Here is an 18,970-nt window from a genome sequence, read left to right on the forward strand (position 1 = left end):
CATGAATCATGCTTTGAATGATGTCATTTTTCCTCAAGCACATTTTAATATGTGTTGAACTGTGTGTGTTTTTCAGTCTCTCTGAGATCTTGGAGGAACATCCCTTTTAGAAAACGCAGTAATGTAGAACAGCATATACTGAATCTGAAAACAAATAAAAACCAATAAGCATTCATTAAAAATAATTACAAAACACCTTGAAAAAAAGTTTATACACCCAGTAATGACTTGATAATGATATAGCTTCTATGATTAGCTTTTTAATTTTTCTGTATCAAATAAATATTATAATATCATACAATATAATATAATTATATTATAATTAGGGCTGTCAAATGATACATTTTTTAATCAAATTAATCAGAATTTTCAGTAGATTAATCATGATTAATCACTATTTGCAATTACACCTGAATCCTAACCATTTTTTTTTCTGAAATGCATACAAAAAAATTAATAACAGGACACAGATACATAATTTTCATGTATTGATTCATCAATATGTGGTTCTTATTTTATTAACATTTACTTAGATCAAATTTACCTTAGCACTATATCAAACCATGCCATTTAACTACAAATAGTGTAAGAGTTTTAGGTGAACCAGTGGTTAAATATAGCCACATATCTATGAAATTATGCATAGAGAAACTCGAAAGCATGAACTCAGAAACACGAACATGCGCCACCATCACATAAGCAGCACTCTGGGAACTCTTGTTTTTGGGAGGTGTTCATTTGCTCTGCCACAATACTTTAGGATCGATATTTTCACGTTCTGAAGGCTTCAAGTGCCAGTAAAACCAGGTAAAAATGCATATGCTTTCCCAAACAGCTGTATTACATGTAGGCGTTCTGCGCATGCACAGTGTGAAACACAGGACGCTATAACAGGAAGAAGCTCCAGCTTATCAACTACCAAAGTCGTCTTTGTTTATCGAGCTTGGCATGAATGTATTTGAGAGTAACTGGGGTAAAACCTTAAGTTATTCAGTGTTTTCATCGCGGCGCTCACCGCTGTTTTTTACTATCTTGAGAATTCAGAGATCGACGAGACTTTCCTGACCTGAATAATTTGTCTCACTGCGCATGCGTTAAATGCGTTAAAAAATTTGACGTAATTAACAACAGACAACTAATTAACGTCTAGAGCCCGACCGATATATCGGCCGGCCGATATTATCGGCCGATATGAGCTAATTGCATTTAAATCGGCATCGGCGTTTATAACGGCCGATGGAACATGAGAAACGGAGTCTCATGCTTCACTCATGTTATGAGTGTTGCATAGTTTGCCCACCAGAGGGCGATCTGCAACTCCAGAGTTGACAACAGCGCCAGAAATTCACTACAGAAGAAAGCGATCAGCCACCCAGGTGAGTCTGTCGTTCCTCATGTGAAATGATTGTAGATTTAGTTCATACACTGTATATAAAAACGGTGTGGTAGTTCTAGCTAACGGTCCTATCATTATCACTTCTAAATATTCTGTAACATCACTTACAGCCGCTAATGCATTGCTATATTAGATTAGCCACAAAGCTAATACCAAGTCTATCAGTGGAAGAGCGCGAACGTTAATAGGAGGTCAAACTATAACGTTAGCATTTAACTTATTGTTATTCTATTGCGGTGTGTTTCCCACATAATGACCGCGTAATGGTCCTTTCACACAGGACGCGGTATGCACGGCGCTTGGCCGCTGGGTTTAGCGTTGCCCTTCAGATACAACGCGATTTGCGCTGCGCTGCGCTATGGCGTTGGCGGAGTTTTAAAAACTTTTAGCGGGAGCTCTTTCATTGTCTGTTGTTCCTCCTTTCGGTCAGCAGCAAACATGTATCTGTCCCGTTGTAAGAAGCGAGCGATAGGGCTAGTCCTGCTGATGAAAATTAATAGAGAAGCAAGGAAGAAGAGGCTACCCTCAGGTCCAGAGCACAATTTGGTGAATTCAGGCTGGTTACGTTACTCTAACGCTAATATAGCTTCCTTTTTAGCAGGCCCCTTAAATGCTTGCTATTAACTTGTTTGAAGGTGGTTCTTCTCAAAATTGACAGCGGTGTGTTCATGGCACTAACGTTAACCATTCAACTTCGAATTGATTCCGTGATCTTCCGGTAACAGTAGGCTACCTTTATGTTCGCCAGCGCATGACGATGTTTTGATTCAGACTGCACAAAGAGAAGAGGAGAAGATATACGGATCCGTTGTGAATGTGTCTGTGAGAGCAAATGTAGTGTAGTTACAGTAACTACAGTAGGTGCGTCAGAAATGATTAAACCAGAGGGGACATGTAACTAAATGTGAGCTGAACACGCGCTTTTTCTTTCTTTTTTTTTTTTTTGTACATATTGTTTCAAAGCAGCTTTACAGACATAACAGGGAAATGTTGAAATAATATAGTTGAATATAAGTAGGTAATACCTATTGCTTGACAAATAAAAAATATATATATATATATTTTCTCATTTTTGCCTATGTAGGAGATCCCTGTTTATTATTATTATAATTCTAATGATGACATGAGTAATGATACATGGTGATATTATTAATACACATGCTTATTCTTTCTGTTTCTCTTTCTGCCCTACAGATGGCTGAAAAAGGTGAATGCTGTAGCAGCAAAGTGTGGGACTACTTCTGCAAATACTTTAACTTTAGTATAATAATTTATTTACAGTACACACACAGACTGTTAAAACCAGCTTCAACTGGAAGAAAGTAAAAGTGTTAAATGTTTAAAACCAGACTTTTTTGATCATTAAAAAATATATACTTTTGATGTGGAATTGTTTAGTCATTGAGACTGTAATCTAAGGCTTTTTTTTTTTTTTTTTTTTTACATAAATCCCTTCTGGAAAATGGTTTATACAGCCCACATACATAGAACAGGCAGATATTTTGCTATTGAATGTTGTGTAAGTGCAGTTTATAGGAAATGGGTCTAATATCCAGTTTATTTTCAAAATCAAAATATCGGCTTATAAATCGGCTCTTTTCGAGTTAATATCGGCATCGGCATCGGCCCCCAAAAATCCATATAGGTCGGGCTCGTCGTTAACGCGCTATTTTTGACAGCCCTAATTATAATATCAGAATTAAATTCTTGAAATCTTAGGTAGTTCGGCATCATAATTTATTATATATATTAATAAAATATATACAAACCTGCTTCACAGCTTCGTAATATCTAAAGAGCTTTTGTCTGCCAAACCAAGGTCAAGTGGAAGAAAAGGAAGTGTCTGTGACGAGTGGGGCGGGTCGAGAGACGTGGGCACGAGGAGTGAGGCCAGGTGTAGTGATTGGAGATGAGCTGCACCTGCGCCCCACCACCTATCTCGAGTCCCACGTAGGAGATGGAAGGATATAAAACTGGATCGACGACCGTGAAGGACGAGAGAGGACCAGGCCTGGATATTATTTTATGTTTTGCTTTTTATTTATGCGCACCAGTCGGCCGTGAGGGGCTGGTGCGCTAGTTTGTGTTTATTTTTGAATTATTAAAGTGTTTTCATTGTGCGCCGGTTCCCGCCTCCTTCTTCCCGATGATTATGGAGTTGTAATTCGTTACAGTGGTGCCGAAGCCCGGGAGAAGGAGGGACGCGCTGCTGAAGATCCCTCGCCGCTGTGGTGAATCCGCGGTGCCCTCGAGCTGGCGATGAGTGTGCCGCCAGGGACGCTCGAGGCGGTGGGCTGGAGCGAGTTGCCGGGGACGGGCGAGCTCGCTGCCGGCCGCCCACGATATGGAGGGGCGGCTGCCGTCCGTGAGGGAGCGGAGGAGTCGGCGCCGTTCGCCAGGGGGCCGGAGCCTGCTGCCTCCGTGATGGAATCCGGAGGGGCAGGGAACGGGGGGCTCCTGCCGCTGCCCAAAATCGGAGGAGCCGTCGCCGTCCATCGGGCGGCGGAGGAGTGTCATGCCGTCCGCCGAGGGCCGTCCAGTGCCACCGCCAGGCACCGCGGAGGAGATCACCCAGCTGGTGGAGGGCCGAGCAGCAGTGCGTCTGGGAACCGGAATTTTTTTTTTTCCTCTCTCCCTTCTCTCGTCCCTGTCGCTCCTCCTTCCATCTCCTTTTCTCTCGCCTCGTCTGTCCTACCCCCAGGTTCCTGCAGGTCCCCGTGAGCGGGGGGTGTGGGGGGGGGGGGGAGTAGAGCGCAGTCTCGAGGGTACCCCCCGGCCTGCGAGGGGCGATGGGGGTATGTGACGAGTGGGGCGGGGCCGAGAGACGTGGGCACGAGGAGTGAGGCCAGGTGTAGTGATTTGAGATGAGCTGCACCTGCGCCCCACCACCTATCTCGAGTCCCACGTAGGAGATGGAAGGATATAAAACTGGATCGACGACCGTGAAGGACGAGAGAGGACCAGGTCTGGATATTATTTTATGTTTTGCTTTTTATTTATGCGCACCAGTCGGCCGTGAGGGGCTGGTGCGCTAGTTTGTGTTTATTTTTGAATTATTAAAGTGTTTTCATTGTGCGCCGGTTCCCGCCTCCTTCTTCCCGATGATTATGGAGTTGTAATTCGTTACAGTGTCATCATAGAAACGACCCCTCTACTACTATTTCTACTAATAATGGTATGAAGGTTTCTCCATTAATATAGTAATATAAATATAATATACTTTTAAATGATTTTGCCTTTTCTTTATGATGCACACTCTTATATACCATTGACAATCATATAAAAGCAATGAAAACTTGTCAAAATAGCACCTGTCCTTAAACTATTTTGATGCTTAACTAACACTCCCTGTACCTTTACCTAATCATTAGGTCCTTTCCAGTTTCTTTCAGACTGCAATAACTGAGATTGAAAATAACCTGCATACATTCTGTGCCCATCTCTGCCTTTCCAAAGCTCTGTTTAAATGTTGTAGTGGCCGAAGCAAGACTAACGGTAAAGCCACAGGGTGTTCTGTAATTGAGGTTGACGGGACAGTCTCTACACTGCTCACTCAGCGCTATCGACACTAACCTTGAGCAAAAGTGTCACTGAAAACACGACAGTTAACTGAATAATTCACAGCTATTAACAGCACTGTGGCACCTCAGTTATTGCTGAATAGAGAAATGTTTGGTTTGGTCTTTAAAGGCATAGTTCACCCCAAAATGACTTCTTTTGTGTTCCATAGGGGAAGGAAAGTCATATGGTTTGGGATGAGATGACAGCGAGCAAATGATGACAGATTTCTCATTTCTAGATGAACGATCCCTTTAAGTGAACTGGTCATTCGCTGATTGTATACAAAGACAAATGAGAGACCTTTCCAAGTTTTATTGTTTAAGTCCCCTGATGAAAAGTTGAGAAACACAGTTGAAATGAACTTCTCTGTCAAAACAGATGGTTATTGATATCATTTCTCTCTGTCTGGTAGTCACCTGCTGTTCATGTGTCTCCAAAATGAAAAAACAACCCAGTCTCTTTCAAGACCTGCCGCCTGCGTCTTTCCAGAACTTGTCCGATAACAATAAAGAAACACATCACGGCTCCAGAGACCTCAAATAATTAGTCTGTGAAAGAACTGCTGATGATAAAACAAGGCACGATAACAGCGGCGTTTGTCTGACACACTTAATCAGCTTTTTGCAAATGGCAACAGATGTTCCATTATATATCTTTAATCATAGTAGCAGGTGTTTTGGTAATAATAATAATAATAATGAAAATAACGATAAGATGAACGTTTCCTGTAGACAGCATGCCATCTGTGGAAGGTTTCCTGTAAGGAGCCGACAGATACAGCAGATCTTGCTCTGATACAGTGTGTGTGTGTGTGTGTGTGTGTGTGTGAAGGTATGTGACAGCTTTGACTAGAACATTAACATTACTACATCCTTCTGCTGCTAATAATGAAGTATTAATGATCTAATTAGGCTGAGGGTATGCTTTTTGGCCATACCAATTAACAGTTCCAGTACCCTGAAGAATATTCTTTTTAAATATGCTGGCATGTTTAAAAAAAAAAAAAGTACTATATTTATTCAGATGCTACCGGCCCAATTAGTGAAGTGAAAAGTTAAGTTAAAGGGTACTTTAAATCGTACCCTGCAGAACCCTGCCTTAGCTGGTCTTAGCTGGTATACACTGGAAGTATAGCTGGTTTTAGCTGGACTCCCAGCCTGACCAGCAAAAGAAGTGGTCAAAAACCAGCCTGCAAATCTTCTATGACCAGGCCAGATGACCAGCTAAATCCAGCCAACCATTTTAGACTGGTTTTATTTTTTTATTTTTTAGCAGGCAATTAGCTTTTAGTTAATATCTGTTTCATCTAAATGGTCTTTACAGAGCTATAAAGGGGCATAGTGATGGGAAAATTGGGAAAGGATGAAAAATTATATTCAAAATGATTGTGCTTTCTCGTTAAAAAAAAGTTTGCGTTCCCAGATAAACTTGCAGATGTTTTGCATTCCTCTAAGAATTTTGTGTAAGTTTCCCCAAACATTGCATTAACTCACAAAAGTTGGCATTCCCACAAGAAACTTTGCTTTCAAAAAAGTTTTGTTTCCCTGCACTTTGCATTTGCTCACAAGTCTTTTGTTCCCACCAAGAAACTTTGCATTCACTCGCAAAAGTTTTGCATCCCTCCAAAAAACTTAGTGTTTTACATTTGCATTCCCCCAGAAAAAATGTTGATTATTCACAAAAGATTTACATAACTCCAAGTGTAGGGTTGGGGTACTTAGACTTAATTATACTGCACATATAAATAACCTCAGATGCACTTGTTGGACTTGTACTTGAACTTGACATGGACTGTGACATTTTGGACTTTTTCCAAATATGGTCGAATCCACATCCTGCAACATAAATAAGTAACAAACATAAAATTAAGAACTCAGTTGGTTAAGGACTTGGACTCGGACCCAAGACTAGTTTTTTGTTACTCTAAGAAATTTTGTGCTTGCTCACAAAAGTTTTTCATTCCTTCAAAAAACTTGCTCACCCAGGAAACTTTTCTGAAAGGTTTTGCGCGCAAAAGCAAAAATTCTTGGGTGAATGTAAAACTTTTGTGAGCGAACACAGAGACATTTAATTATAATTTTTCCTCCCATCATATATATATTTTTTTTCATTACTATGTGCCATTAGGCACTCCGTGGGCCATCGGTGTAACAGTGAACTCCTATAAGTTGACAAAACCGATATATTGATTACTAAACTTTATATTTTGCCATTCAAACTTTCTTTTTCTTTGTCCATTGCTGCAAATACCACTAAAAATTTAATTAGCAATAACAAACAGCAAATCACATTTGACAGCTTTGACAAAATCTAAAAGCTATTCTCTGTTTGAATAAAAGGAACTTGTCGTTCACTGGTTTCAGTAGGTGAATAGAAAATAAAGGAAAGAAAACAAATTAAAGATGATTTGTCTAATTTCTGTCATGCATCCCTAAACAAATCTAAATAGCAATGAGACTAAATGGAGACAAAGCAATAGGGGGAAAAAAATTCTAAATGTATTTTAGGTTCATACAAGTTGATGTGCTAACTTAAAATGTTAATGAATGATAGATAAGATATTTTTCGTGACAAATTTGTGACCTTTTTCTGGACAAAAACCTAAATATTACGATTAATATATTATGTTATTCATATTTTGAGCATCAGAAAGCTATGTTTGAGCTAGTGTGTTCATTTGAGTATGTAGCTATATGAAGACAGACAGTCCCATCACAAGATTTTCACACTCTGATTTGCAGCTCTGTTTACTCTAGCGGTGCCCAGGTCATTTGACAGAGCCATATCTGACAGGGCTGTCCCCCGTGGCATTGCCGGGAGTGACCCCCTTTCTGAGACCATAATTACTACAGCTGACTGAAGCTGTATGAGTAGGCAGGATGTCACTCTCTGTTCAGATTTATCTGGCTGCTATTAGACCCATGCAGGGTGTTCCACTTAAATAGTTCCCCTTCTGCCCTGGTTTCACATAGAGCCGGAACATTTCGCTACCCTGTACATTTTTGCTCCAAGAACCTGGTGGGACATTAAAGAACAGGCTTCTAGGTTAACCCTGAATGCTGCTGATGCCCTTTGTTCATGTTTGATCATCTTTAAATTTCCCTTAGAAATCTTCATTGTGTAAAGAATATTTATAGAGTGGAACGCACACTGTAAAAAACATTCCATAAAACTTTAGGTAAAAAAATGGCAGCTGTGGTTCCGGAATTCTACCGTAAAAAATACGGTAACAATGTTTTAGATTTTAAATTTACAGTTAAATAATTTCATTAACTGATATAATGTTAATATACCAACCTGTGAAGTACTGAAATCTGTTTTGTACCTTTGTAATACACTGATAACCACCACATGCAGGTGGTGATGAAAAAGTCACGCACCCGGCTGCTGCCTGCAGATCGAGGCAGGGCTGCTCGAGTAACTCGAGTACCTACTCTGATTGGTTCAATCATCTTTCATAGGCATACATGATAGGAAATGTGTGCGCAGTTGTTGTAGGATGAAGTATGGTGTTTAAAAAGCTAAAAATGCTGTGCAGTTTTTAAAAGACTTCATTATAATGCATGAAAGAAAAAACACTAGCCTGTAATTCGACATGTCCCTGAAATGATTGTTTTGCTTAATTAATGTGAATGAACAGTGCTCTCTTCCACCCTCAATACTCATGGCTGAGGTGCCCTTGAGTAAGGCACTGAACCCCCGGTTGCTCCCCGGGCGCTGGATCCATAGCTTCCCACTGCTCCAGGAGTGTGGTCACTTCTCACTGCTGTGTGTGTGTTATTTCAAAGAAAAAATGCTAAATTTGAAATGAGTTTGACACCCCTGTTTTAATATGTTATTTTTTAATTATTCATTTGCATTCATACTTTTCCCTTAAGTAATGCAGTGTGTTAAATTTAGTTTTTGCTTTTTTTTGATTTTGATTTTTTCGACTAACTTTTTTATTTATACCAAACAAGGCCACAATCATATCTAGAACATTAAATTACAGGAAAATATTAATACCAGACCACTATGGTAATGGTAAAGGAAATAAATAAATAATAAGATTTTTTTTGTAATCAACCTGAACTGCAAATAATATTTTTCAGCCATTTTAAAATATGCACCCATTTAATGTTAAAGGTGCAGGTTGTAGAACCTACACTACCAAAACAATAACAATCGTGTGGTTTGATGACGCTAAAAAGTCTTCTACCCAACCACTGACGGCCGTCAATCAGACGATCAGTTCAATGATTTTTGCAGATTTTATGTAGATTACATAAAAAGTCAATGCAAAGACGCGATCAGACTATGGATCAGACACATCCTCACGCGGGTCTAGAGACGCGATGCCCCGCGTTTGGCGTGTATGCCCCATAATACTAATCTTGTTGATCGTTATAATAACATACGTTTCCTGTAAAGATCCAAATAAAAAAAACTCAGCTGTCGAGTAAAACACAAACGAAATCGGAATCTCTTTCTAGTTGAAGTTTGTCACGAAGCTACTTCCGCATTTGTCCACGACACTGTTGTAATGTGGTTTCTACGTCAGTAAAGGCGGTAACAAAGGGTAACTAATGTCATTGACAGGCGACTGCCTGGACAGGCCCCATGTCACTGTTTAGAATGGGAATTTTCTCATGATTTACAAGTAGTTGAAAACATTAGAGATATTGTTAGTAATCAGCTCGACAAAATATATAACACTAGACTAGTGGTTTTTGAACATTTTACAGCAAATATCTTACAAATTGTACCTTTAATTGTATTCCTAATATCTTAATAGCGAAAAATGCTTAAAAGACAGAAAAATGCTATTGTCATCACAATAATTATGAAGTACCATAAATGAAAGCCCAACTTTCAATTCAAAACGGTTCACATGCAGTAAACGCACATTACTGAATTAGTTTTTTTTTTTTAGAACATTAAAAACTGCTCAGGTAAATTCAATGGTAGGCTATGATACATATTAATGTATAAAACTCCTCATAACTCAAAAACTCCCGGTGATAGCGCAGATAACTGATAACACTGAAGCCCCACGTTAATTCAGAGTGCCTAACATCCAGCTAATAAAATCAATATGCTGCAATTTTCTGGAGTTATTTTATATTTGGGCAGTCTCAATCTATATCTTAAACTTCGCAAAATACAGTCGGCTTCAGATTAGTTACTGATATATAAATATGCACGAAAAAATTAAAACAAATAAAATAACCTAGGCTAACCCATCTCTGCCCACGCCTGGAGCCGGCCCTGTGTAATAATGTCCCATCAAAAACAGCATGAAAAATTGCTGTACCTCTGGGGTGAGGGGAAATGGTGACTTGTGAGTAATTTGACGGTGGGCACAGTGAGATTATCTCTGTAATGACACGTTCTGAGCAATCTTATGAGCAATTGCCCTCTTTCAACGCGTGTGTGTCACAGATGATGACGCAAGAGACCATGGTTTGAACTAATATGCCCTCAAGAAAAGAAGGATGGATGGAGAGAGGGGAAAAAGAAGGAGAAAGAGAGGCTAATCATAGAGGGAGGAGGACAGATTACACATAAATGACAGAGTTATGGTTGTGGGACTTTTGATAATGAGAGCGAGTGATGTGTCCTCCTCACACATAGAAACCCCTCTAGTCTGGGATGTTATGTTATGTCGTACATTGTGGAAGGCTTTGAGAGACAAGTGTGTATGTGTATGTGAAAGAAACGTTTGAGGCCGTCGAGGTCCATTCAGTGCCACATTCTGTTTGCATCTTGCAAATGCTTTCTGTGTTAATCTCTGATCCATGCAGAGCTTCAGTGATGACACTAAGAAACACATTAATTTCTGTCACCACAGTGCTTCCTGTCAGACCAAACCATATCAGCCCTAGTGCATGTGCCTGAAACATAGCCAAATATAGCTTGTGTGTGTACAATTTAATGTCTTGAAAGTAGGAACTCAAATAGTCTTATGAATGCTTAAATCGATGCATGGATGTGCGTGACAGAGTAGAGACTTACAAGCTCCTCTTTCGGTCTTGTGCTTATAGGAAGACAGTTATTTTATAGAGCTAATTGGAAAATGATATTGCCTGCAAGCCATTTATAATCTGCTGCCAAATATATCTCAGATTTGTGGTCTAAATAAATGTTTTGAGTTCAATTTCCATATAAAATGATATATATAAAAAAACTATTATCGTCATTAATATCAACAACAGCAATAATATGCAATTAATTGTGCTTTAAACTGATCAGAAGTAACAGTAAAGATTTTCATTTTAGAAGATTTTAATGGGAATATATATATGTGTATATATATACATATATATTAAAATAAATGCTGTTCTTTTAAAATCTCTATACTAAAAAAGTATTAAGCAGAACAAGCTAATAATAATAAATATTTCTTGAGCAGCAAATCAGCATATTAGAATGATTTCTGAAGGGTCATGTGACACTGAAGACTAGAGTAATGATGCTGAAAATTCAGCAGTGCATCATAGGAATAAATTACATTTTAAAATACATTAAAATAGTAAACAGGTATTTTAAATGGTTATAATATTTCACTTTAAAATATTTTTTGTTGTTGTTCTTTTTGCTTCCACGGCCAATGAACTCGCTGCTCATCATTCAAAAACTTGACTAGTGTTTGCTGTAGCAGTTGGAGCTCACTTCAGAAAACCTCCACCTTCCCCAGCTCCACCTGTATAGATCTGCTATGGGGAGCTTTGTGTATGCTATGGGGTTATTTCATATGTGTTATGTGTTCAGCAGCAGTATTTCATACATGCTCACAGCAGCTGGATTTATTTGCAGTAGCAAGTCTCAGTACAGCAGATCTAATCCACCAAGACCAAACACATTAACATTGTCATGTACATTACCATGCCATACCCTCCTAGAGTTGTCATGATAGAAATATAGTTAGCTTTATCATTATTGTTCTGTGGTGTTTACTGACCCTTTAACTTTTAACTTGTATTGTATGAAATAATAAAATACAAAAATAACATACCATGAACATCTTAGGCCAGAGGATTGATAGCAGGTTATATTTTTGTTATTTCTTCTGTAGAAAGATGCATTATTTGAGCTGTAAAATTAATTCAGAATGATCCTTTTGCACTTTGATTGCATCTTGAAGGGCACTGAAAGTTCAGACTTAGTCTTTTAATAATCGGATTACTATCTGGAAAATGTGGGTAATATAACAGCACAGAGCGCCTCACATTTTCCTAGTTTGTCCTGATATAACCTCATGGCTCATAGGAGAGTAGTTTGAGACCAACTTAACAGGAAATAAAGCCCAGAGGTCACAGAGTCTCTGCTGGGGCAGGTGGTTGTTTTCCACGCTTCTCCATTGAACATGGGTCAGATGTTGGGTTTTGTTTATGTATATGTTCCTAGGTAAAGAAGCCTAATGAAATGTTTGAGGGATTCTAATGTTTTTTTGTAATTTGGAACTAATTGCAAAACTGATCCTATTGGGAAATATTTTCATAATCTACACAGAAATACATCCAAGATGGCGTTGATGACGATTTCTAGTTTGTAACGGCCTTTATTAATATCCCTGCAATCAGTTTCACCAGAGACGAATTGCTGGACATTCAGCACTACACATCACTCTATATATTACTGATTTTCCACTATTCTGATGTTTTGCTGAACAAAGTTGGCTGCGCTGATCAAGCTCTTCAGGACGCGCAGACAGGGGAAGAGAGCCGGCGTGCTCATGAAGCTCAGGAAGCGCGGATTTCGAATGATGTTGCCTAGCATCCATCTGGCGAACCTGCACTCTCTACACAACAAATCAGATGAACTCTTTCTGCTCTCCTGGACAAATAAGGATTTCTCACACTCTGCTGCCCTGTGTTTCATGGAAACCTGGCTGATTGACGCCATACCGGACAGTGCGTTAAATCTGCTGAGTTTCCAGCTGTTCAGAGTGGATCGCAGCGCAGTATTAACGGGGAAATCGTGCGGCGGTGGGACATTCTTTTACATCAGTGAAAGGTGGTGTACAGATGTAACAGTGTTAAAAAAAGATGTGCTGTCCTGATCTAGAAGCGCTCTTCATTAACTGCGAACCGTTCTATTTGCATTGGGACTTTTGTTCTTTCTCATTCTCATGAGTGATTACATTCCTCCGCAAGCTCACGTGAGCTCAGCTTTACAGAAACTCGCTGATCAGATCACAAGAGACAGAACAACAACACCCAGACTCTTTTTTTTATAATTTTTGTGGAGTTTAATAAAGCAAATCTCTCCCGTGAACTGCCAAAATACAGACAGCATGTTACATGTCCCACCAGTTACACCTCAATAAAGGATCCATATCACTCTGTACCACGTGCAGCTTTGGGGAACTCTGATCACTGTTTGGTTGATCTTACACGATCTAGTGAAATCAGCTAAACCTTTATTAAGGACTGTAAAAAGATGGACTAATGAAGTAGAGCAGGATTTACAAGCTTGTTTTGACCTCACTGACTGGAATGTTTGTGAAGCTGATGCCACCGATCTGAACGAGCTCACAGAGACTGTAAAATCATATATCAGTTTCTGTGAAGATATGTGCATTCCAACCAGGACTCATCTAACTTATAACCTGCAATTCAGATCAGCGAAAACGAGGTGTGCCAGGTCTTCCAGAAGCAGAAAAGGAAAAAAGCACCAGGCAGAGACGGTGTTACACCAGCCTGTCTGAAAACCTGTGCTGACTAGCTGGCCCCCATCTTTACACAGATCTTCAACAGATCACTGGAGCTGTGCGAAGTCCCTTCATGCTTCAAACGCTCCACCATCATTCCCATCCCAAAGAATTCCAAAATTACCGGACTAAATTACTACAGGCCTGTGGCTCTAACATCTGTGGTCATGAAGTCATTTGAATAACTAGTGCTGGCCCACCTGAAGGACATTACTGGACCCTTGCTGGATCCTCTTCAGTTTGTCTACCGAGCAAACAGGTCTGTGGACAGTGCAGTTAACATGGGACTGCATTATGTTCTGAAACATCTAGACAGACCAGGGACTTGATCCTGTTTGTGGATTTCAGCTCAGCTTTTAACACTATTATTCCAAACCTCCTCCTGCCCAAACTAACTCTCCGTCCCTACCTCTGTCCGTCAGTGGATCAACAGCTCCCTGACAGACAGGCAGCAGCTAGTGAGGCTGGGAAAACTATCATCCAGCACTCGTACGATCAGCACTGGAGCTCTTCAGGGTTGTGTTCACTCCCCACTGCTCTTCTCCCTGTAAACCAACGATTGAACATCCAAGGACCCCTCTGTCAAGCTCCTGATGTTTGCAGATGACACCACACTCATCAGCCTCATTCAGGACGGTGACGAGTCTGCTTTCAGGAGGTTAGAGGTTAAAGAGGTTACAGAGCTGGCTGTCTGGTGCAGTCTTTACAACCTGGAGCTTAAAACGCTTAAAACTGTGGAGATAATCGTTGACTTCATGATAAACCCCCCTGCACTCCCCTCACTCACCATCATGAACAGCCCTGTGACCGCAGTGGAGGTTCCTGGTCACAACTATCTCTCAGGACCTGAAATGGGACATTCATATTGAATCCATTGTTAAAAAGGCCCAGCAGAGGTTGTAGTTCCTTCACCAGCTGAGGAAGTTTAACCTTCCACAGGAGCTGCTGAAACAGTTCTACTCCGCCATCATTGAATCCATCCTCTGCACTTCAACTGTCTGGTTCAACTCAGCTACCAAAATCTGACCTCAGAAAACTACAGAGGATAGTCCGGACTGCTGAACAAATCACTGGTACAACCCTCTCTACTTTCCAAGAACTGTACTCTTCCAGAGTGAGCAAAAGGGTTGGCAAAATCACTCAAATTGTTGCTGTCTGGTCGACGCTACAGAGCTCTAAGCACCAGAACGACCAGAAACAGGAACAGTTTCTTCCCCCACCCAATCCATCTCATGAACATTTGACAATAACTGTGGAACACACAACACTATATATAATAATAATAATAATAATAATAATTCCTTACATTTATATAGCGCTTTTCTAGGCACTCAAAGCGCTTTACAATGTCAGGGGGTATCTCCTCATCCACCACCAGTGAGCAGCATCCACCTGGATGATGCAACGCCAGCCATAGTGTGCCAGAACACCCACCACACACCAGCTTACTGGTGGAGAGGAGACAGAGTGATGAAACCAATCAGCTGATATGGGGATTGTTAGCAGACCATTATGGTCAGAGGCCAATGGGCGAATTTATCCAGGATGTCGAGGTCACACCTCTACTCTTTTCGAAAGACATCCTGGGATTTTTACTGACCACAGAGAGTCAGGACCTCGGTTTAACGTCTCATCCGAAGGACAGTGCTTGTTGACAGTATAGTGTCCCCATCACTACACTGGGGTGCTAGGACCCACCCCCTGCCGGCCTCACTAGCACCTCTTCCAGCAGTAACCTAGTTTTTTTTAGGAGGTCTCCCATCCAGGTACTGACCAGGCTCAGCCCTGCTTAGCTTCAGTGGGAAACCCGTCTTGTGCTCCAGGGTGATATGGCTGCCGGCACTCATACATTTATTTATCTAACACACACACTTAGTCTACACTTCAAATTTGCACATAATTTACCTGCACATACGAAACTGTCTATTGGAATATACTGTACCTGCATATACAATTGTAAATATGTATATTGTTATTCCTTATTAAAATTTTTTTTATCTGTGTTAAGGTTCTGTCACTGTAATTCTGTTGCATTGCAGAAGCTTCTGTCATTAAAACAACTTACTCGTATGTGTAAACATACTTAGCAATAAAGCTCATTCTGATTCCGATTCTGAAAATAGTTACATTACATAAAAATAATTCAATGATTTCCTTCGTGATTTCGTCAGCGAAATTTAACTTAATTGATTCTCACATTTCTTGTAACCAATCAGTGCATTTCAGTAAACTAGAAGGAGATCGGAGATTGCTGAGCAGAATATTTCTTTAGCAAATAGAAAATAAAATGATACAGATAGATTCAGTGGTTCTCAACCTTTGATCTGGGAAAACTGAGGAAAAAAAATAAATAAATAAACGACACCGGCATTTGTTTAAAGAACATGCTGAATTTCTACTCAAATATTTTACTGGTAAAACTTCTGAGAAGAGAAGAAAAAACTGATCAGGTAAATCAAGAGCGCATGGAAATGCCATAAGACTTCAGTGATTAAAAAGAGTTAATCAGTTTTTTTTAATTTTTGGAATTCTTTTTTTTTTTTTTTTATATGGACATTCCTAGTTTCTGTAAATCACAAAACATTTAAAAAAAAAAACTTGTTATTAATGTACACATTCCTCATAGGTGCTTTGACATTTGAAACACTTCAAAAATTCAGTTCAAAAACAGTTCAAAAATGTGAACTAAGTAGGACACGATTTAAAAGAAACTTTATACATATATCATGCTTGACTGTTGCCTGCTTTGCCTGTGCGCCGGTTAATTTTCGGGCTTTATTTTAAATAAAAAAATAATGGAGTGTGCTGTCATCTCGTAATGACTGAACACTGAGATCTGAAGCACATTTGGCTGGTGGAGTTGCTCATTAAATCTCTGCTGAATGCAGGAATCTTTCCAGGACAATCAAACCCAGAGGTGACTTATTGCCGCCCCTGCTCTCTCACAGTCTCTTCTCGTCTTTGTAATGAAGGAAATAGTGCTTTTTGATTAAAGGTGACGTGGCATCATTTCTCTTAACAACTCAGATCACCAAATGGCCAGACGTTAGTTAATAAGACGAAAGATATTGAGTGTAATGTCAAAAAGACAAATGAAGAAAAGAGAATTCTTTAACTACTTTTTTTATTGAGTTCCCACTGTATGTAATGAAAAACTGAGGATCACAGAAGCTGAGCTGTGTTCAGCCTCAGTCTCAGTGTGTGTGTGTGTGTGTGTGTGTTTGTGGATCATTCTGTCAGGCTGATATGTTGAGATGACAGGCTGATGCTCTTCTGGGCTCAGATTTAAAGACGGGGATGATGGTTACTGACCTGTATCCTCCTCAGGACTACTGCTGGAGGGATCAAGACACTGTGTGTGTGTGTGTGTGTGTGTGACACAGAGGATATAATTGTTTCAGATTTAGAAACGTATGCACGTTCAGCATGTTTAATAGTAAACATTGTTTTTCAGGTTTTAGTATGTTTGCTAAAATGTACATGCATACATATTATTATTAACACTAATATTATTAATCATAAGAATGTCTGTATTAATTTGTAACTTAATTCATAACTAATTCTTAAGGTTCCTTTCAGAATGGCAGCATTACTCCAGTCCTCAGTGTCACATGTTCTTTAAGAAAATATATGCCGATTTGCTTCTCGAAAACATTTCATGCGTTTAATGTTGACAACTGCTTGTATAATGCATTTTAAATGCATTAATTATGCTTTTTAATGCACTGTACAGTCTTGTGAATAATTTTAATAATAGATTATACCTACAGTTAATACATTATAAAACATATAAGTTTATCTTTACACTATGCATTTTAAATTTGGTTATAATTATTTGTAGGATATGATTTATTACAGCATAGATTATTAATAATTATAATGTATTTTACCCTTTAATTGCCCTTTATAATGCATTATACATAAAGGGTTACCCTATTTTTGAAGTTCTCTTTTCAGGATTGTTTGGTGAATATAAAGTGAATGTTAAAAAAGACAGTATTTCTTTGAAATAGAAATGCTTGTCTCATTATAAAATGTTTACTGTCCCTTTTGAAGAAAGTACACCATCCTTGTCTCTTCTCTAACTTCTGTCTAGATGAGGGGCAGACGGTGTGCCAGGGGCCGCCAGACATGCTGGGTCAGCGCCTGGCGGAGGTGGGCATGCAGCTGCGATCGGAATGCCACCAGGGACTGGGTTACTGGGACTACCTGTTCTTCATCGCCATCGGTTTCGTCATCTTCAGTGCCGGGACTGTGTCGGCGTGGGTGATGGGCGTGCTCATGGTTCTGTACGAGCGCTACAGCAAGAGGAAGAGCGAGGAGCTCGACAGCGAGGATGAGGAGGAGACAGTCACCCGAGGGGCAGGAAGTCGAGGAGGGGGTAACCATGGCAATGGGGACCTGAGCAAACCAGGCATGCAGGTGTGACCAGAGGACAAAGGGATGCTGAGAAATCTTTGATGAACAGACAGGGAGCTGCGGACAGAGAAAAGGAGTTTTTCTTTTCTATAAAGAGGTTTAAAGTGCACTTTTTTAGAATGTGTCAACAGTAGTGTTAGATTAAGATAAGAGCAGGGCAGGACAGGACAGACTGATTAGATTTATTTATATTCTTATAGGTGGTCACAGAGAACTTGTCTTTTTCTGACAGATCTGATGGTTGGTCTTGGTTAAAAGCATAGAAATAATGCTCACACACACACACCATGCTCTCTGTTAGTAGTGTAATTGGGGCAGGGTGACAACACTGTGTTTCACTCTTAAGAGAGAGACGGCAAGCAGGAAGGAATAGGGGAAAAGACAGAGAGGTAGAGAGGCTTGAAGACTTATCCAGTAACCTATCTCAGCTTTTATTTACTTGCTTGGTCAAAGAAAGGCATAAAAATGGAGGATATACAAGGCAGTCTCTCCAGATTCATGCAGTGTGAAATGAACGAATAGAAGATGGAAGACACTTCTAAACTGTCTGCACAACTCCATGCAAGGCTGAAAAAGCTTTTTAAGGTGGCCACAGACTGACTGACTGCACAAATGATGGATTGATTAAAAAAAAAAAAATTCCAGGCCTTTACAATAAGGATTTTTTCTGCTTGCCCTGTCTGGTTAGTAGTTTTCGCCCTGACTAATATAATATAAATATTGATGAATAATAATTATATGGGCAAATTATAAGAAATATTATAATGTACATTTTAAGTTTAAAAAAGATACATTTTTATCATCAAAATAAAAAATTGGGTTGGGTCAGTATTTGTTTTTAAAAATTAATAAATATATTCAGCAAGGATGCATTCAATTTATTAAAATAAAAATAAATGTTT

General features: G+C 39.6%; 1 protein-coding gene across 1 annotated transcript in view; it reads left to right on the forward strand.

Annotated features, from left to right (window-relative positions):
* LOC113121103 (leucine-rich repeat-containing protein 52-like) overlaps window positions 1–18,338 on the forward strand; it is a 49,480-nt gene extending 31,142 nt beyond the window's left edge. Inside the window, exon 2 of the mRNA XM_026291345.1 lies at window positions 17,746–18,338. Within this exon, the coding sequence (XP_026147130.1) occupies window positions 17,746–18,077 (332 nt within the window). The 3' untranslated portion in view covers window positions 18,078–18,338. The remainder of the gene's footprint in view (window positions 1–17,745) is intronic.
* The last annotated feature ends 632 nt before the right edge of the window (window positions 18,339–18,970 follow it).

Source organism: Carassius auratus, chromosome 20 (genome assembly GCF_003368295.1).
Source record: "Carassius auratus strain Wakin chromosome 20, ASM336829v1, whole genome shotgun sequence".
Classification (NCBI taxonomy): Eukaryota; Metazoa; Chordata; class Actinopteri; order Cypriniformes; family Cyprinidae; genus Carassius; species Carassius auratus.